The 20,476-nt window shown below is 37.9% G+C and overlaps 2 protein-coding genes across 2 annotated transcripts; one reads left to right on the top strand and one right to left on the bottom strand.

Moving 5' to 3' along the window:
- The first annotated feature begins 14 nt into the window (after positions 1-14).
- Positions 15-15,748, top strand: LOC118273114 (maestro heat-like repeat-containing protein family member 1). The gene is made up of 12 exons (XM_035589903.2): positions 15-191; positions 275-452; positions 2,564-2,735; positions 4,407-4,596; positions 5,373-8,211; positions 8,544-8,697; positions 9,183-9,443; positions 9,886-10,100; positions 11,003-11,200; positions 11,711-11,993; positions 12,375-12,612; positions 13,233-15,748. The coding sequence occupies exons 1-12, from the start codon at positions 161-163 to the stop codon at positions 13,418-13,420; spliced, it is 4,947 nt and encodes a 1,648-aa protein (XP_035445796.2). The 5' UTR covers positions 15-160; the 3' UTR covers positions 13,421-15,748.
- A 1,052-nt stretch (positions 15,749-16,800) lies between these two features.
- Positions 16,801-20,270, bottom strand: LOC118273119 (uncharacterized). The gene is made up of 5 exons (XM_035589916.2): positions 19,896-20,270; positions 19,451-19,545; positions 18,797-18,929; positions 17,947-18,086; positions 16,801-17,295 (listed from the first exon to the last, which is right to left on the bottom strand). The coding sequence occupies exons 1-5, from the start codon at positions 20,172-20,174 to the stop codon at positions 17,238-17,240; spliced, it is 705 nt and encodes a 234-aa protein (XP_035445809.2). The 5' UTR covers positions 20,175-20,270; the 3' UTR covers positions 16,801-17,237.
- Between the last annotated feature and the right edge of the window lie 206 nt (positions 20,271-20,476).

Genomic DNA, 20,476 nt, shown 5'->3' with positions numbered 1-20,476 from the left:
ATTAAACACCAAATGTCATTGTGACGCAATAACTGCACAGCTGTGTCATGTTTTCGTTAATAATTTCGCAGATTGTCGTTGCCTAAAACAAGAAAAACAGATACAAGTTGCGAATTTCTTTAATAAACTTATAATTTCAAGGACATGTGAATATATTAAGATGGCTTCACCAAAAACCGAATCTCTTAAAGGTATTTTTATTAAACTTCTTATTTGTTTACTTGTACGGCTTCGAGGTGTAAAGAAAAAAAACATGTATAATTTCATTTTACAGATACTGTGACAGTGTTGATTAACGCTGTAGGCGATAACGAGAACTCCGTGAACAATGTTGTAATAAAGTCGTTGACGAAAATAGCGAATTCTTATCCTAACGAGGTGATAGAAATATTTTGTGAATTCTATACAAACACCGTCAAAGTGAACCCTACGCAGCTTGGAAACATTGTCAAGTGAGTTATTCGTGTTATAAATATATCGATAGTAGACATTCAAGAAGATTTATGTGTTCCTATAAATAATGCAATAACTATTTCTAGATACCTTTGTTGTCCAATGCTCTTAACTTATCTAGAAAACTTATTATCATAATATGACTAAGTAATATCAGCACGACTTTCACACAGCCATGACTAATTATTGCAATCAAAACAATAAATGATGTATGCATTTTTGTCACAGCTATTGTTTTTATTGTTCCTAATAAGTCTATGTTATATTAGATACCTTTATTTAAGTGTTATGAGGTGCGGTACTTATGCCACTTTATTCAGATGAAGAGAGAATGTATAAGAATTTATATTCAACAATAATAAATTCTTTATCTATAAAAATGGTTACAGGATAAACATATAAGCCTGTATAATCATAAGAATTGATGGTAGTAACAAATTGAGTTATAATATCGCCAAAATGGGATTTTCTGTCCTTTATTTGACAGAAAAAAGGATTAGAAAAATCATAATAAACTAGTATTAATACACAGATTACTGAAATTATATTTGAGATCTACCCTCTATAGCAAAAATAAAATAATATTCACATTCCTAATTAGAAAATTGCAAGCTAATAAAAAAAACTAATTATAAGATTAAATCATCATATCAGCCACAAGACATCTAGTGCTGAACATAGGCCTCCCGAAATGACTTCCAGATCAGCTGGTTGGAAGCAACTTGCAACCAGCGGCTCCCTGTGTTCTTAATCTGATTCTTTTTCACCTTGAGTGTGGATGTAATAGTAAAGTCAAAGTCAAAGTCAAAGCATTTATTTCGAAGCGATCCTAAATAAGGCACTTTTGAAACGTCAAATTGAATTGTCCGTCAGTCTGTCTGTCAGTGAAGCTAGGCGCTGTCTGTGTAGCTTCGAATGGAGAAGAATGAACAAGAAACTCCATCGTTACTTAAAAAAAGATTTTTTACAATCTCTCTGATACACGCATTTATCCATTAAATACATACTGTAGGAACTGTATTGTAACTCACAATACGTCAAAACTATCGGGACAATAAATACCAATTTGTAAAGAAGATTGTAAAAGCGGGTTCTTTCAAACATAGTGCCCACATATGTACACTTATCAATTTTGAAATAATGCATATCTATACAAATAATAATCAATGGTATAATTTAATCTTTCACAATTAAAAATATATCTGCTTGATGCCACATGATCCCTAGACTGCATTGGAATGAATTAATACTTTAAGCCAACGTAACTAGTGATCGTATTTGAGCATTGTCTAGTGTGAGCGAGTGTCCAGTGGAGCCCGACCGACATGCTGCCACGCATTTTTATCCTCAATATAATCTGACAGTTTATAATATGCCTGTTTACACAGTTCACGTTCAGTATGGTAGTTGGTAGTTTATTATAACATTTAACACAAAAACCCATGAAGGATTTCTGCACTTTGGACAATCGGAATTGCGGTATAGCCAACTTATTTTTACCTCTCGTATTAAGATTGTGTCTGTCGCTTCTTTTTTCAAACAATTGTTGATTTTTTCTTACGTACATAATATTTTCGTAAGTAACTTAAACAAGTTATGTTTCAAAATATAATTTTAGAGTATTTTAAATAAATATATGGAAATAAATAAGATTATATCTCTAATGAAGCATTAAAACAACTTAGTTCTGTATTGTATTTCACAATGTTATCACATTTTATAAATTTAAAATTATATTGTAATGGGCTTCTAATCTATGCATATGCATATTATCATGTTAAAAACATATTTAAATAATTCAATGGTTTGCCTTGAGGTTAAATTACAAATATACATATGTAATAAGGGTAATGCCTATTATGTATAAATTACTATTGCCTTACAACTTATAGCCAGACTCCGTGCTACTACTGAGAAACTTTCCAAAAACCTGAAAAAGCCTAGTAATACCTTGCCCGACCCAGGAAATTGAACCCGAGACCTTTTGTTCGGCAGTCACACTTGCAACCACTCGACCAACGAGGCAATCTTTTTACCCGACTGCATCAGAAGGAGGGTTATGTTTTTCGAGAGTATGTATGTATTTTTATAATTTAATTGTAAATTGCAGGGTTCTAGAGCAAACATGTGTGAACCAAGTGAAGAGGTTGGAGCCGGCTACTGCCAACAATCTGGTGACGGCGATGTTGCGCGCCATGATGGAGAATGTGAACTACGAGCCAGTCGTCCAGATGGGCGCGTCCGCTGTTTTAGTCGCAGTGGGACATGAGCACTTGGATCTGGTGAGTGGAAGGAGCTATTTTGAAATTTTGTTAAATACCTAGCTGATAATTTTGGCAAAACTGTATGGTGACATGGAATTAGAATAGAATGTATCCCCATTTCCGTTATTTCCTTGGGTACTATAAGAGTTGACTAAAGGACAAGTAACTATAGTATGAGTTTGTTTGACGTTTTAATAAATTCGTTAAATACGAGGCTGATAATTTTGGCAAAACTGTATGGTGCCGGCATAGAATGAATAGAATTTATCACCATTCCCGTGCTTTCCTTGGGTACCATAAGAATTTATCGAGAATCAGCGCGGAAAACGTTTCGATCTCGTTGAACGGTAAAACAAATTCGTACTGCAGCAGTCTGATAACCCTGACCCGTTTACACTGCAATTTCCATCAGCTAAGAGTATGAAAATTACGGTTTACTCTCTTTAAAGCCCATAGTCCAGCAATGGACTAAGAAATTAAGGAGGCTTTATTTCTGCCTCTGTCTGTGACAGAAGCTAGACGTAAGCATGACGCAACTACTCTGGTCGATAATTATTATAATTACCACCCATCCTGATGTTTAGCGTTTAGCCTTATCTTATACATGTATGGGAAAACATTATAGGATTATGAAACATTATCCTTTATAGTCTGGAAATTAAGTACATAGAAATGATAGAAAGAAAGAATGAGAGAAAAAACGTTTATTCGACACGCTAAATAAACAAGTGACATGTAAAGTTTACACAGATATTTGTAAATACATGAGATTTTATAAAAAAATGTCCCAAATTTGCTGTGAAATGGGACCAGTTCACCATGTACAAGACAGGGCCTTCCCCTGGTATTCTTGCTTGGTCCTGATAAATAAACTTGCTCCCTATTGCTAGCTGGACTTCTTATATTGAAACCTAGTAACCTATCTTCTAAGAATTTTCAAGATAAAGTAATATTGACTATTACTATTACTTACATTGAATAGAAAAGATGGTAATTTGAACATCATCACTCGCACTAGGTATCCATTTCGTACTCTAAGTGGTGTCAATGTCGAATGCGTCACGATATCACGCAGCTAGCCGGTTGCAGTAATCTGGCCAGTTTAAGAATACCACATTAAATTGGTACTAACAACTGCCATTTCCTGCCACTGTCTGTCGGTCTATCATAGATTAGGGGATAGAGAGTAGAGTCTGTTGTAAAAACTAGTTGTAGGACAGAGGTCTGTTTGATGCGATTGGATGTATTTTAATAAAGAATATCACTAGAAATAATGTGATTAAATATTAACTACTGAAGGTTTTGAAATCGAATTATTTCAATTTCCAGTACGTCCCTGGAAAATATTTAACTATTTAGCAGTCGCCATGTCTGTCTGTCTGTCTGTCTATTTTGTATGAGGTGACGTTAGCGGAATTTACGAACCGATACAACCATCAAACCTTTAAGAAAAGAGCGTATTCCTTTTTAAATAGCCAGCAACGCACATGCGACTCTGGTGTAGCGGGTATCCATGGGCGGCGCTGATCGTTTACCATCAGGTGATCCGTGCTCGTTTGCCTCATATTTTCATAAAACAATTAATAGATAACTAGGTTACTTTCAGTGTGGAGTAATTAAATTCTTAAACCTAACTTCTTAAGGAAAAGAACGAGCAAGAACCTCCTTCTCAAACTAATCTTCTTCCAGGTCCTTCGTTCTTTAATCAACCAGTTGTCTCCAGCATCAGTGCCGCACTATACAATAGCACATACCCTCGGCACCCTCGCCGCAGTGAACACACATGGCGTAGTACCTCATATTAAGGAAATTCTCAGCAAAATGCTGCCCCTACTCTCATTGGTCAAAGCTGATGGTTTGAAGCAGGCGTTTGCTTATGGTAAGATATTTTTGTATCAGTTTTTTGACTTTAAGTATCTTGATTGATTGTTTTTTGATTGTTTTTTTTTCTTGTCATTGATTAATCTTATTTGACATTGGGTTGCATTTCAGGCAAAAGCTCGAGTTTCCAAAGTATTTTAGTTCGTAAAAGGATGATCATCCAATGATATCTCACGCCTTGGGCGAGGCGGGAGGAAGTGTCAGACTCTTACTGACTAAAAACCACAACGTTCTTACTCCTCTTTTTCTATCTCATTGGTCAATAGGTTGCATTTCTTTGGGTTTATTCCTGAGTTGGTCCTTTAACCCGTTGTATGCGCAGATCTTCGCGAGACACAATGTGTTTTCTATTGTTGTTTTATATATGGCATACGAGGGGTTAATACAGCTACACGTATAAATAGTAAATCAAGAATTAATTAAAACAAATAATATTTATTTATACAAACGACGATAAAAATAGCAGATGTGTCTTATTTTATCTAATAACCTTTTTTATCGTAGCAATAAAATGACGAGGTTAATCAGTGTTTGTTGTGTATCAGGTTTTTATTGCATTATGTTGTAATATTGTTTATATATTGCCGGGGTGTGTATTGTAAACTACACATGTGTATGTGTAGTTCACATTCTTCTACTATTTAGATATTCCATTAATATGATAATTCATAGCTTTTTTTAAGGATTACAATAATTTCAATACGTTTACAGATTATTCTCTTTCCGAGTCTACGTTTTACTGAATTAAAAGTAATAAAGTCCTTCTCTTTCCAGCTTTCGGCCACTTCGCAGTCGCTGTATCCGAACAAATAGGCGACAACGTAGAAAACGAGAACATAACATCTATCAAAGATAATTTTGTCACAGAATTTACCATAATATTTGATGTACTGTACAACCAGTGGCTCGCGTCCTACGAAGCAAAGGTCTCGGAATCCGTTCTCGAAGCCCTAGGCCCAATCACGAGACTAATCTCAGAGAGACAGTTCAACGAAACTGTCAACAAATTCGTCCTTTCATTGCTGTCTTTGTACCGCAAACCGGCAATCAATTACTACTACATAAGCCAATGTATATCGTACTTACTTTCTCCATCGCCTTTGAACCCGAAACTGAGTTTGAACGACAGCGTCATCAACTCTATAAACCATGTTCTATTCAACCTGGTTCTCCTAGAACCGGATTATGATCAACCTCAGACGGTTAAGAACCATTTTGAGGTCCTCAGGTGCTTCGACCATATGGCTGGTCAGTTCCCCGACCAAACTATAGAGAGTCTCCTGCACCAGTGCAAAAATAACCAAGAAAAAGACAGAATGAAAGCTGTGATAATTTTAACTCATTTAACAACGTCATCGCAAGTCTTTGTCGAGAATTACGCGCATAAATTCATAGTGTTGCTCAAAATAATGACTACCATGGAACAAGGGATCAAAATGAAAAAGCTATTAGTCAAAGCGATCGTTGGGCTCGTGTATAGGAACTGTATAACGACTCCAGAAGATTTCACCATGGTTGAGTTCATTATTAAACACTGCAGTTATGAAGGAGCGCCAAATGTTTCCAAACACGATGTTCTAGACTTACACGATACGTGCAAAAGTTCTTTGATTCTGATGTGCAATACAGTAACTAGCATTCGGTCTCAATTACGCAACTTGCTATTAACAGCATTAACCGGAGAAGAATTTACGGCATCAATGGCTACCGTATGCCACTGTCTTACTTCTCTTCTCCAAAACAACTCTGATGTCGCAGCCGACGAACAATCGGAGAAGGAGATCGAAATGAAATGCTCCCCTGACCTAGTCTTCGTTCGGTGTCTCACACATGTGGTAGAACCAGACCAGGTAGAGCGAAACAGAAATATTCTAGTCTTCCTCGAAGAATATTCGGGCGATGTCCACAAGAACCTTAAAAACTCATGGACTATTGAAATCCAGAGGCTTCTGAAGTATGTGGAGACGACGGAAACCAAAGAGCAGTGGCATAGCATGCTGTTAGACCTTTTAGTATCAGCTGTAGAACAAGTGAACAGCAATAAATGGGTGGAATTCATCGCCACGCTGATCTCACAGCAGATTCTTTCCAAAAAACAGACTCCCATGATCAAAGGAGTTTCTTTGCAGTACTTGGCAGTTCTTTCCTGTCATATGTCCAATGCTGCGGTGGTTGAAAAGATCCTCAAAATTATTCTTCTGGCCTTAAAGTCCATTCCGATGGAGAGTAGTGATTATGTCAGCAAAGCTGTAGGAATCGCTTCGAGACAACACGGAGAGTTCATTCTAAACGAACTGGACGCGACTTATAAGGAGAATGAATCAAAAAGAGGCAGTAAAATACTTAATTTCCTATCTTCAAGACATTCCAAAACCGAGGCAGAGTTGAGCGTTGTTAGGTACGCGGTTATCACGTGTTACGGGAAGGTGGCTGTGGACTGTTTGGACGTCCATGTTTTAGCAAGGCTAGGGGACAATGTGACGGCAATCCTATATGATATACTGAAGTCTAATCCTCCATTCGATCTTTGCAAAGCCAGTGTCACAACTCTATATGAGATCAGCAAGGCTTTACACCCAGCAGCTCATCACAATGTGGCTCTAAGAAACCGTTGGCAGTTGCTCAACGCAGTGCTAGAACAAATATACAACACAAACCTAGATAAAAGGAACGTGGAGTTGTACCCCATCATAGTTAAAGCTTCGAAAGCATTGACGAAGCTACAGAAGGGAATATTACCAGAAGAAAGAAACACTATTTTGAGGGTCTTGTTCAGTAGTATATTCGGAGAGCTCTCTTCTTTCAAAAAGAAGTACGAAATTGAGGGCAATGGTGATAAGAATGATAATCTAGCAAAGACCTTGAACGACAGTCTGACACTTCTGCACCAGTTGATTAAAGAGCTGGTTATCCAGTCCACATGTTTGAGCACAATAGATGATCTAATAGGGTTGTTGATCGAATGGCTCCGACACGAGAACGATGAGATCCGAACAGCCTCCGTCATGATTCTACACGTGATTTTCGACACTTATATTAAAAACGTGAAACTGAACTACGAGACACCAAGCAAGTTTGGCCAGATGGGCTATTTATTGGGCCTCATTATTCCCGGAATCGCAGACACTAACTTCCCAGTCCGGTTGACGACTATAGACTGCATTAAAGTGATAATTCAGATCCAAGATTTGTATGAAGGCCATACTATTGGCCCTGATGACGAATGCATGATGAATTTGGGTCATCTTCAGAACAATATCTTGACGAATGACCTGAATATGATCAGTGATTACTGTACGGCGTTGTGTGAGGCTATTTCTCCGAAGATACCTCATCATCACAACATGCAGTTTATTGAAAGTCTGTTGGAAGGTTATGATGACCAGGAGTTGAGGAGTGTGGGGATCAGTTCTATTTTGGATGCGTATTTCGTGAACAAGGGTCAGGATTTGTACCAGAGTATTGAGAGGATTGTGGAGGTGATGTTGGGGACTATGTCTGAGGTCGGCGTGGAGGCCCGGCAGCGACTGATGAGGCCGCTGACGTCACTGACTCGTCATCACTCCAACGCCGTGATAGCTGTGCTGTTGGCCCAGAGGCTGCCTTTGAAACCGTGAGTTTGTGATTTTATCTAGTTTATGCTGACATGATATTCATATCACCCAATATGTTTACTTTTCCGCGTTTATACATATTTATGATCCATTTTCCGTATTCCTTCCTACTACTGGTCACGCTAATACAGTGATAAAAATAAAAATTTACATGCAATTTTAAATCCTCTAAATGGACAAGACATAAATGTTTTCATACTTGTCTAAAAAAGAAAATGTAAACATCTAACCTTCCATTATGACAGGCACCATCCACCAAGTAAAAGCAATATCCATATATAGATAAATTTCGAGTGATCCTCCTATATCTAAACCCCCTTCCCCCTTCCAGGAGTGTGCTAGCATGTTGGCGTAGTCTGGCTCAAGACGAGGGTCTCTCCGCAGCCATCACGGACAACTTCCTCCGGCTGATGACGTCAGTGGAGCTCTATGAGGACCCCTACCATATTACTGAACACCACATCGCCGCTCTCCAGCCCTTAACTGTAAGTTTGACTTGAAGAGCAGTTTTTGTAAATAAATCATGGGCATAAGTGTGTTATAGAAAGTCTCGTGTGCAATTTTGTACCATATTGTTACAAGAATAAGAGTACTTTTACTGTGTAGGTTGTAAGTTTGCCTTATTTGCATAAGGCTTATGGCTCAACTGCCGATATGAATGTTGACTCCATATCTACTTCACAGAATTTTATTGTATTCACAACTCGAAAATTTCTCTAGTCAGTTCACGGTATATTTATTAGAATTTTGATCTTAACAGTTGTGCTTACTTCGAGTACACGCACAGGAATAGAACAAACTAAAATATTCTGCCGTTAGTATTCAATCGTATCTTACTATGAGTTTGTTTTACGTTTAAAGTAATCGAACCGAGAGCGCACTCGGCGCTTTGATTGGCCGGCAAACTAACCAATAGAAAACTCATATTACAGGTACAGAATGTAATTAACCATTATTTTAAAATTTCCAGCTCATAAGTGCCTTCGGAGAGATGTTACAAGAACCAACAATGAAGCCCATCTGCATCGCCAAGTTTGCGGACCTCTTCGCCGTCCTATACACGACGCTAGCTTGCTACATCGACGCGGAGTCGCCTGCCTACTCGCCGCCCACCAATAAGACGCAAGAACGGTTCGGGTTCATCCCCAATAGGGATGCTATCAAGCTATCGCCTGCGAAGATCACTGTGCAGACTTTTAACGCGTTTCTGGAGCAGGCTGATTGTCATAAGGTATGTTGATTATTTTTTACATTATTGCTTTTGGCCAGAGATTCTATGAAATCTGGTCCAACCTTCCAATAGCTATGTGTATTACATCATTAGATAGATTTTGAGCTGAATAAAGGTTACTATGCCACCAAGTTCCAAATGTTAGTCCGTTCAGAATTATTCTTTATAAAACATGGAAGTTTTATCAGTAGCCAAGTGTTATTTTTACGTCATAATTGCATTTGTGGTTGAAGACACCGACTGTTGCATTCAAAACATTCGAATTGATGTCAATTTTGAACATAAGTTCCATTAGTTTTTGTTATTAACATTTTCTTCTTTTATTAAATGCGTTTGATAAGTTTTTGTTTAAAACTATTTAGGATTATGATTGATTACGAAAAGCAAAAATATGTCCAATCTATTGATCAAATATTTAGCAAAAACCTGTTTTTCACTCCAGGTCCGCGAAGCGTGTTCGTTATGCCTGAGCATAGAGCACGGGGACCCATGCAGCACGGTCCTGGAGCTGGCCCCGATCCTGGGCGGCGCGCTGTCCCGGCACTGTCCGCGGCACGTGCCGCGCGTGGTGGCGGCCGTGGCCAGCTACGCGCGCTGCCCGCTGCCGCCGCAGCGCTGCGCCGCGCTCGCCTTGCTCGGGGACCTGCTCAACTATGGGTGAGTTTTTTTGCCTAACGTTGCCCCACCCTAGGATTTTCTCCTGTGTCGTGGGTGCGTTTACAAACATACAAGCTCACATACACATGACACCCAGACCCGAAACAACAATTTGTGGATCACACAAAGAGTTGCTCCGTGCGGGAATCGAACCCGCTACCCGTTGCGCGGCAGCCAGTTGCCCAGCCACCGCACCAACCGTGCAGTCATCAGTTTGGTTCACCTAGCCTAGCTAAGTGGTGACGAGTAGGGGTAGCTTGCCGCCCGACCAGAACCAGACCCGTGCGTACGGCGCGTCGCGTTCCGCGCGCGCCTTAAAGAGCCATCAGACCACCACAGATGGAGTCCATTAGAGCAGATGCATGATTCGGAGCTGCGGACAACCTAGCGGGTTTATCGGGGCTCCGGCTTAACAAGCAGGAGTAGGAACGAGGTGGTTTTTAGTCAGTAAGCGTCTGACACTCCCTCTCGCCTTGCCCAGGGCGGGAGAAGTCATAGGATGATTTTGCCCCCACATAAAAAAGCCTAGCTAAGTGGTGACATTAAGATATAATACATTTATCACCGTATGTAGAGAATACATTCGTCACCCATATGACTACACATTTAACAGAGACCAGTGTGTACTTGTACTTCAAATTACTTTCCGAATTGTTTTCTTGATAGTAGTTGAAGAAAATACAATAATCTGTAATTGATTCTGTTACTAAATAATAAAAAAAGTAGTTAAACTTCTTAATTTGTAAAAATATACAATGTAACACCAACTTTCTTGTTATGAGCCTCATGAAATTTCAACTTAGTCTAGAACTCTAAACTTAGTGCTAACACCAAGATCTCTTCTAAAACACCCCAAAAAACTTTGAAACCATCAATATAAACCACCAACATTTTGATCCCAGATGCAACAACAACCCAGTCCTGATAGAGACAGTCCTGGCGACCCTGAACACGGGCTGGAAGGACGAGAACGACCGAGTGCGAGCGACGTGTCTCCGCGGCGCGGCCAACATCGCGCAGCTCAAACCCGAACACAGGAACCAGGCGCTACCTGCCGCGTTAGCTGCGCTCAGCCAAGGAGTCGATGCGCAGAAGACTCAGTAAGTTCTTTTTTTTAACTGGTCTTTTATACTTCTGTGACCACATATCGGTATATAATATGGAAGTACAATATTAATTAATCTAACTGGGAATACCACTGAGAATTTCTAAGTTAAAACATCACATACCAGATATAACAATCAGTCACTTATAGGGGCTAGATTATACGGGTGCAGAGTCGAAGTGCATCGAAATGAAAATGCAATAACAAATTCAACTTTATCTCGAAAGATGCGCACTTATGAGTTAGATTTCCGCGCTTCGACTCCGCCCGTATAAATCGACTCTAATTACAATGAACTTATTATCATCATAGTTACATTTCATCACAATAACCCCCTTCCCCCATCTCCAATCCCGCTTCCCCAATAACCCTTAAACTCCTAGCCCTCAAAAGGCTGGCAACACATTTGTAACGCCCATGGTGTTTCGGGTGTCCATGGGAGGCGGCGATTGCTAACCATCATATATAAAAAAAAAACTAAATAAAACCCCCATTAAATCCACAGAGCACCATCAGACAACGTGCCTCTCGCCGCAATACAAGGTCTCAGCCGTCTTTTAACGGAGCTGGACAAAATAGACCAGGAGTTCGATAGAGAATTGCTATCGATATCACAAAAAATACGACCGTTTATGAACACGGAATGTCCACAATTACGGGAGCATTCTATCAAGTTATTTGGGATTATAGCCGGTAGAGTCAAATCGGATGCGCTCGTCGACCAAGGCGTCAGCTCTCTGCCTTGCTTCTTATTGCATTTGTGCGATAATAACCCCAATGTCGTGAGGGTAAGTTGTATTTTTGTTTGTAGTGTGAATTAATGTGTAATGTAGATGGCGTTGTTGTCGTTTTTTAGCGCCTGGTTAAGATAATATTTGGCTGTAAACATTGATGATTTAATAATATAAAAAAATTATGTTATATGAGGAGAAATAACATATCATTCGGTTTTTAGCTAATTTTAATTATCTCTCAAAGACAAAAGAGTGTTAGAATTTGCGAAAAAAATTAGTTTTCGCCAATTATTGTTATGAGTCGTATGTTTATTTCACTCTGAACATTTTGAAGACCAACAATCAACAATATTTTGTCCCAGTAATCAAACCAATACACGGAAATCTTACTTACAAAATTTTGCTTCATAAAAACTAACAAAACTATCTTTTCAGGCAAGCAAATTCACTCTCAAACAAGTATTCAGAACGTTTAACGTGAAGAAATCAAACGATTTCGTCCAAACACATCTATTGGACGAGGGCCGACTGTACCTGGACGAGTTCCTCTCAGCATTACTGAGACAATTGGCTGATGAGCTACCCAGCAGCATTGTCAAGTGTCTGCAAACTGCTGTGAATTACCTGCACTGTGCTCGGGACGAGATCAAACCTCATCCCCCTTTGTTACTTGGTAAGTCATTTTGAACTTTATTTTTGGAGGGATAGGGGTTAAAATGGTTCCGGAGCTGTGGGCTACCTAGCGGGTTTACCGGGGCTCCGGCTCGATAACAATTTTCCGGAGCGTACTGCGTTACCGGAGCTTAGGCTCGAAAAGCAGGAGTAATAACGGGGTGGTTTTTAGTCAGTAAGAGTCTGACACTCGCTTCTCTGGCCTCGCCCAAGGCGGGAGAAGTTATTGGATGATTCCCCCCTTCCCCTTAAAAAGGGGGTTAAATTGGTGTTGTGATATATTTTGGGCTTTATTTTTGCGGATAAAGGAGTTATAATGGTGGCGCGGTGTGACGCGGCGGTTATGTCCTACGTGTATGTGAATCGTTTCGTTTTGTTTCTGTTTCCGACATTATAAACAAAATCGTGACGGCAGCGCGTCCAGTTCACGCGATAATATCAAACCAATTGATCGCATCGCATTCTAAATGCGGTAAACAATGTGACGTCACGTCAATACATTGTGACAGTTTCTTGTTTTTACACCGCGCCGCATCGCCTTCGCCTCTAGATCGCTCACGCAGGACGTCACTTTAGTACCAGAAACACACATTTACACTCAACTTATACTTTAATTTCCAGGCCTCCTCTACGCAGAACTATACAGAATCCGCGAAAAGAACCCGGACGAGACCGAACTAGACCCGGACATTACAAAGACGGCTAGAACTCGGTTGCTACAGCTGATCAAGGATCCGAATCCCCTGGTCCGGCAGAACACGGCCATGGCACTAGCCAACATATGCCTGGTGAGCGCTCTGGATGGATGACGGAGGCTCGTCAGGGTCGAAGTCGAGAGGTATGTGATGAGGAGGGTCCTTTTTGAATTCCAACGTTAATACTTTATCATTTTGTTTGATTTGAGACCTTATTATCGGGGTTATAGAGTTGAAAATCTGATTTAGGTTTTGGTTGTAGAAACTACATGTTTTGTTTGATTCTGAATCTTTATGATAAGGTTGTAAGTCTGATAATGGGTTTGGTAATTTATTTAGAATTCCAATTTAAGAGTTAAAAATCCGTTTAACTGCCATACTCAGAGTCATTTAATGGTTACTTAACCCAGTCCTTAGTGATTGTTTTTGGAACAAAATCGTTACTAAGGAATAGTTTAAGTAATCATTAAATGTATCTGAGTGTGGCAGTAAGTTTGGTAATTTAATGTACCGTCAATCAAATCAACTTTCATTAAATTTTCAACTCTTATCTCCAAACAATAAGGTCGAAAATCTATTCAAGATATTTCAATCAGTACGGACATGTTACTGCTAGAGGTCGCTAGTGTAGTTTTAAAGCCACTAAACTATTATTAAGATGTTATTTGCTTTAAACAACTTATTTCTAAATAAACATGTTATAGGTGCTTTGAACTAGTTGGGTTTAGTGACATCTAGCGGTCATTTACGGTCAACAATATTAAACCAAAATCTTTGTATTGATGTAAGTTTTTGATATTAGTTTCTTTCAAAAACTTGGATCCAGAGATTTTGGATTAATATCGGTTATCAGTTAAGGAAACTCTTAAAAACGATAGCTTTGTTAAGTGTCAATGGATAAAACCTTTCAAACACAAATATTTATAAGAATTTAATAACAATATATTAAATGTTGTAACTTGTTCGTCAATATACTAAAATGTTTATGCTGTCAGTTTTTCTGTAATCGTATATTTCATAGTCCATTTTATAAATACTCAGTCAACACTCAAATAGCACTCAAAAGTTCAATTTGTGTATTTAATGAGTATCTGCAAAATGGACTCGTATTCTTGGATGTCAAATATAATATAAATTCTTCGTTAAATATAATAATTCATTTAATTTCCGACATAAATAAGAGACTGAATCAAAATAAAACAGTCAAATTAATATTAAAAATAAATAATAAAAAAAAAATCGAATAAAAAAATGCGCTGTATCTGTATAATTTGTGCTGTTAACAAAAAAATAAAATAAAAAAAGCTTAAAAATCTTGCTCAAGCACAGCTTTGGTATTTAAAAATTGGCGTAGTCGCCTTTAAGCGACAGTGGCGCCACGCTTAAGGAACTATTGGATACAAAAATTGTAGTAAATTTAACAATAGCTTAACGGTATATTATTTTAAAGGGGGTAGGGGGTGCGGGTAAACTAATATAAAAGTTTGCTTGAACAAGATTCCGTCGATAAATCAAAGTTTAATTAGTACTTGTGATATTGTTTTTTTTTTAGTTTTAGTTTGTAAGGCATAATCGGAATAGCAGATGTGACTTGGGATTAAGACAGTTGTGATCAGCGATTCTGTGACCTTTACAAAATTAAAAACGTGTTATTGAGTATTTAATTGCTATTTATCTCAATACTCTTCTTTTTAACCGACTTTAATAAAAGCAGAAGGGGTTTTTTTGAGGGGGCAAGGGCGAGAGGGAGGGTCAGACTCTTTCTGACTAAAAACCACCCCGTTCCTACTCCTGCTTTTCGAGCTGGAGCCCCGGTAACCCTTTAGGCAGTTCGCAGCTCCAGGTAAGGAGATGTATCTGCTTGATTTAAACATTATACCATCAACCATGTTTGCCATAGCTTTGCACTGGTGCTATACCTAATATTTTCAAGAACGTATCATTTGTTTTTTTATAGAAACTTTGTCTTTATCTTAACGAACAGTTTGTTTTTAAACAAAGGTGCTTTTTAACATAATTTTGTCTTAAAATCAAGTGACATCTGTCAATTCAAAGAAATTGTTTCATTGAATTTGTGTTTTTGTATTATTATTATTGCTAAATAATTGAAGAATCTTATGATTTCTGTACACTGCTCAAAAATATATATGTAATTATAATTCCCAGTTGATTTTACTATAGTTAGTTATAGCTGGGTCATTACAAACGTGTGAACTGTTATAAGTAATTTTTATCTGATCTCTCGCTCACACTTATGTAAGTTGAGCGGGATGCGACATTTGGCACGTTTTGTAATGGTCCGACTATTACTCTAACAATTTTTGTTTGTGAATCTAATTGTTATTTTAATATAACGGTATTTTGCTTGTTCATAATAATAATTTTATGTATACCTACTTATATTATTAATATATTAGGATAGTAACAACAGTTTAGTCAAAAGTTTAATTTTTTATAGATAATCCTTAAATTTTCAGAATGTGTTTGTCAAAAATCTAGTTAGATATTTAATTTGAACAAAAAAGTTAAATTTCGTTTGTTATTAATTAAGTTTGTTCAATCTAATCTCGAAAATTGCTAGACAGATATTGATAGAATTGTAAGTTTTTAATATATTTAGCTTAAAGTGTTTGTGTTAATTGTGTAGGGATAAATATTATGATTATAAATAAATGTTGCTCTTTCTTCATAGATTTGAAAATTCGGTACAGGTTTACTTTAGTTTTTAGTTTTTTTTTCTATATTACATTCACTCATTGTGAATAAAAACTTCTGCAATATTATTAAAAAAATAAGTGTACAGAAATATAATTTTTGTTTTGTTATTATTTTTCGGTCGCCATAGAAAGAAATAATGAAATTGAATGAAAAAGAAAAGATTTTATTTATAAAAAAGCTTCTAGCATACAATGCCTTATAAAAATTAAATGTTGTCTAAATAAAAATGTTTAAAAATTAGATTAAAATTTTCATGTTTATACAATTTAGTGGAGAGCTAATTTTAGGTTATCTTTTGTCTTTCTCACACTGCAAATGTGTGAAAAGGATGGAAATACAAAAACAATTTGAAAACAAAAAAAAATAATAATCTGAAATTAGACCAAACAATCCCCAATTGCTTTTTTAATTATTATTTATCAATATTTTTCATGCATTTTTATTTAATTTTAAAATGGCATGCGATATGATTTTCTGACATTTTTATTTTATTTAAACACATGGTCACAGATTAAATATATTTTTGAATTAGGATTGTTTGGTCTAACTTCACAGTTATTGTCAATTTATGTATTTATTTAAAGAATTATTAATTTCAAGATTTGAATTGAATTTTTCGAAAAACACAGACTTTTTAAATAGTGATCAAACTGCTGCCTTATTATGAAAATTATATTTAGGTGTAGATGTAAAAGAATATGATGGTCCTTATAATGACTTTAACACGTTAACCGCCACGTTGGTCACTGGTGACCGACGCTTTTAGTTAATGCTTTAAAGACAACACTGTTTCTGTAATATTTCTTTTTATAACAACGATTTTTCATACAACTCTTTAATCTAGAGTCCCAAATCAATCAAGATGTGACTTTCCATATAAAGTACTTATTTTTTTTAATTTGTATGTAAAGAACAAACTTAACAAACAAACGATATACTATCATTTAATGTCGTTTAGTCATTCAAAGTCAAAGTCAATAGTCAAAGTTAGTATGTGCATTTATGAGACGATAATATTTACAAAAAAAAAATCTAAGGCCTGAATGACCTAACGATTAGTCTCAGACAAAGCGACAGTTGACAAATCCAGTTAAGTATCAATATTTATCAAAATTTTCCAAGTTACATCTGCACCTAAATACAATTTGAACACAATGTAATCTAGTACTAATGTTGATATACGTTTAAGGTTGAAAATAAAGCTATGTTGAAGTCACACGTATTTTTTGTTCAATCGTCGATGCAAAGCCGTTGCGTTGCACGCTAAGCAGCTGAAAGTAAAGTAAAATATTTGTTAGTACTATTAATTCGCAACGCAACGTCACGCCTTTTATCCTCGAAGGGGTAGGTAGAGGTGCACATTACGGCACACACCCACTTTTCACCATTTGTGTTATAAGTCCCATGTAATAGGGGGTGAGTCTATTGCCATTATACTGGGCACAATTCCAGACTCCATGCTAACTCTAATACTTTGCCCGTCCCGGGAATCGAACAAGATACCAGGGTGTACAGCAATCGGACTTGCGACTACTCGACCAACGAGGCAGTACTATTAATTCCTTGATAGTATTATAGGAAAATTCTATTTACAGCATTTTTTATGAGATTCCCTATCGCAAAAGAGCAGTCGGACGGATCACTTCATTCTTAATGATCAATGTTCAGCAAAAAGCGGGTGTCCATGGGCGGCGCTGATCGCTTACCATCAATCAAGTGACTCGTCTGCTCGTTTGCAACCTATACCATAAAAAGATAAAGTAAAATTCGTTGTTCAACCCGGGAATTGAACTCGAAAGCACGTTATGTTCATTTCATATTTGTCAACTACAACCAAAAGATCTAGTATTCTGTCATTTATTACAATGTTAAAATAAATATTAATTTCGTAAGTTCAAAAAAGTAATATAACAATAACATACTTGGGTGGTTCCCGAGTGAGCCAGAAATGTTTGGTTGGGTCTGCATAGGTCCTGAGCTGCTTGTTGTCCCAGTACACGCTGTCGCGGCGCCACTCCGGAGACACGTACGGCGGCAACAGGGGCGGCAGCTCATTCCTCACCTAATGTCAGAAAGAACGACTACATTATGTTAGGAACTTGAAGCTATCGAGTAAAAAGATTACGCGAAAAAAAATTTTTCCTACCAATCATCTCATTTTCCTGCCAGTCATTGACCTACATTTTTACTTAATGACTAAAGATATAGCCGATTTTTTTTATATTTTATTTTGTCTAAACTATCTCCTCATAAGATGTTATGTATTTGAAGGTAATTAAAACTCCCCTTTGCATTGCGTAGTCAGGTACTGGTGTATTAAAATAACTTGTTGTGTACCTGTTCCTAAGTAACCGAACTGCATAAGATAGGTACCAATTAAAATGTAATTTTGCGTGTAGCGTTTGGAACCGTTTTATGCTCTCCAGAGGAGGCAAGAGGCAAGAACATGATAGACGCCCCTAAATCTTAATATCGGCAGAGGGATACCAAGCGTTCCCCATCCTGCTAGCGCCATAGATAGCTGCCTGGTTTGCCTCATAGATAATAATAAAAGTCTGTTCCCATAGATCGGCTTGGAGAGCATCGGCGCCCATTTTTCTTTTCACACAGACGGGATCGTATACGCTTGGAGTCGGTTGCAGCGGAGTCGCCAAATAATTCATATCGGGGCCGATCGGCTGCGCGAGTGGGAAAGAGCACGCAATCGGAGCCGGTCTATGTAAATGGTCCCTAATACGGCTCTGCCTCAGACAATAACCTTCCCTAACTCACCGGGTTGCACTTCGAGTACACTCCTGGCAACGGAGCCTTCACGGACTTGTTGGCTGTCATTCCCTTCAGGGCGTCCTCCAGACCGTGCGCTGTGTCGGACTTGTACATATCCTCGACTATTATCTGACGTCGTCTGTAAAACAGTTTAGGAATATCATGTTTCCTACATAGTGCTATTTTTATTAGGATACTTTCTTGTAAAATTCCGGCCATGTATTTAGGTTAAGTAGCTTTCATCACACAATGACTTCTCTCGCGAGGCGAGAGGGAGTGTCAGACTCTTACTGACTAAAAACCACCCCGTTCCTACTCCTGCTTTTCGAACCGGAGCCCCCGTAAACCCGCTAGGTAGTCCGCAGCTCCGGAAGGTTAAGTAGCTACTATGACGTTTATTATACGTATTAATTTGACGCTTATTTTAATTACTGCTTAATTAAGTACCTAACAGAATTTCAGTACTTTGCAAGAACATAGGTTTGGTCTAACTGGTTAGTGTGCCTATAAGAGCATTCTTCAGGGAATAAGAGTCGTAGGCTCACTGCTATTATATGGGACTCGAAACATAATTAGTGAACTGGGTATTTTGTACCTATATACGCCTCTACCTAGCCTTTCGGAGATTAGAAGAATGCGTCATAGTGCAGTAGAACTTACGGTTCTGGGATGGAGTCCAAATGATAGGCAGGAGTCAGTAGTACCTTTGGACGTGTCTTTTGGATAGTGGCACGCTCTTCATCTACAAATTGTTCCTGTTATAATAGGTACAGTTTAAGTATTAAACGATTCATTTAATTAGTAATTATATTCCTACATCTCAGGGTACCATCGGTCATAGCAATTGCATGCAGGTGCGTACGGTTGCTATAATTCTGTCAGGCTAGTGGGCTCCTTGTTATCTATATATCACTCCCTAGCATTTTGCACAAAGAAACTGGAAGCAAAGCGCTTCGTGCGAGTGCGTTGGATATCTACCGTCATAGCATAACTGACGAAGTGGGCGTTATATCTAGGCATGTCATGTAATAAACTACCTAATGATTATTATACATAGAGCCTAAATCAGTATTTTAGATACATTATAACCGCTTCAAAAACTTACAAATCGTTCCTGCATATTTGCAGGGTTAGTTTGCAATATCTCTTTCGGTTTGTGATATAAATTAAACGGCACATTAGCGTCTTTCCAAGGAGTTAGGGATTCTAAATCTTTAAGAGGAACGAAGGGTGGTCTTGGACGTCGCTTCCTAACATATCCTGCCACCTTATTATCAGGCATTCGATTCCTCATCGCCTTTTCGAGACTGCCGTCAGTGTAAGAACCTCTGTATGTGGTTTCATAGGTCAATAACATAGATTCCAATTTCGCTTCCGCGGGCATTGTTAAAAGTAAATTGTTAGCAAAGAATATTAAATAAAAGTACCACAAAAAGTACGTAAAAAAATTAAAGCTTCACTCTCGTGAGCAAATGACAAGTCGAAATTGTTTGACATTTTTGTTGACGAAAAAGTATTTTTTGTGTAGGCAGAATGTGAGACAGTTTTGTCTAAATCGGTCGGCGTTCGGTCTAAGGCTAAGTTTTGATAAGACGCGTTTACAACTGCATACAGTATGTATGCGTTAGCATATGTAGATACGGCCTAAATGAAACGCGCATTATCAATAGGCGCGCTTAGCGCTTG

This window comes from Spodoptera frugiperda, chromosome 1 (genome assembly GCF_023101765.2).
Source record: "Spodoptera frugiperda isolate SF20-4 chromosome 1, AGI-APGP_CSIRO_Sfru_2.0, whole genome shotgun sequence".
In the NCBI taxonomy this organism is placed as follows: domain Eukaryota; kingdom Metazoa; phylum Arthropoda; class Insecta; order Lepidoptera; family Noctuidae; genus Spodoptera; species Spodoptera frugiperda.
Note: the sequence above shows the minus strand (reverse complement) of the source record. Positions and strands in the feature narration are given on the sequence as shown.

What these genes read in the sequence shown, in the direction of transcription:
- LOC118273114 (XM_035589903.2), top strand. Translation starts at nt 161, where the DNA reads ATGGCTTCACCAAAAACCGAATCTCTTAAAG. An exon ending in CAGAGGCTGCCTTTGAAACC is followed by an intron (nt 8,212 to 8,543) that starts GTGAGTTTGTGA and finishes TCCCCCTTCCAG; the next exon opens with GAGTGTGCTAGCATGTTGGC. An exon ending in TCATCCCCCTTTGTTACTTG is followed by an intron (nt 12,613 to 13,232) that starts GTAAGTCATTTT and finishes TTTAATTTCCAG; the next exon opens with GCCTCCTCTACGCAGAACTA.
- LOC118273119 (XM_035589916.2), bottom strand. Translation starts at nt 20,174, where the DNA reads ATGCCCGCGGAAGCGAAATTGGAATCTATGTTATTGACCTATGAAACC. An exon ending in TTGGACTCCATCCCAGAACC is followed by an intron (nt 18,930 to 19,450) that starts GTAAGTTCTACT and finishes ACTGTTTTACAG; the next exon opens with ACGACGTCAGATAATAGTCG. An exon ending in TGTACTCGAAGTGCAACCCG is followed by an intron (nt 18,087 to 18,796) that starts GTGAGTTAGGGA and finishes TTCTGACATTAG; the next exon opens with GTGAGGAATGAGCTGCCGCC.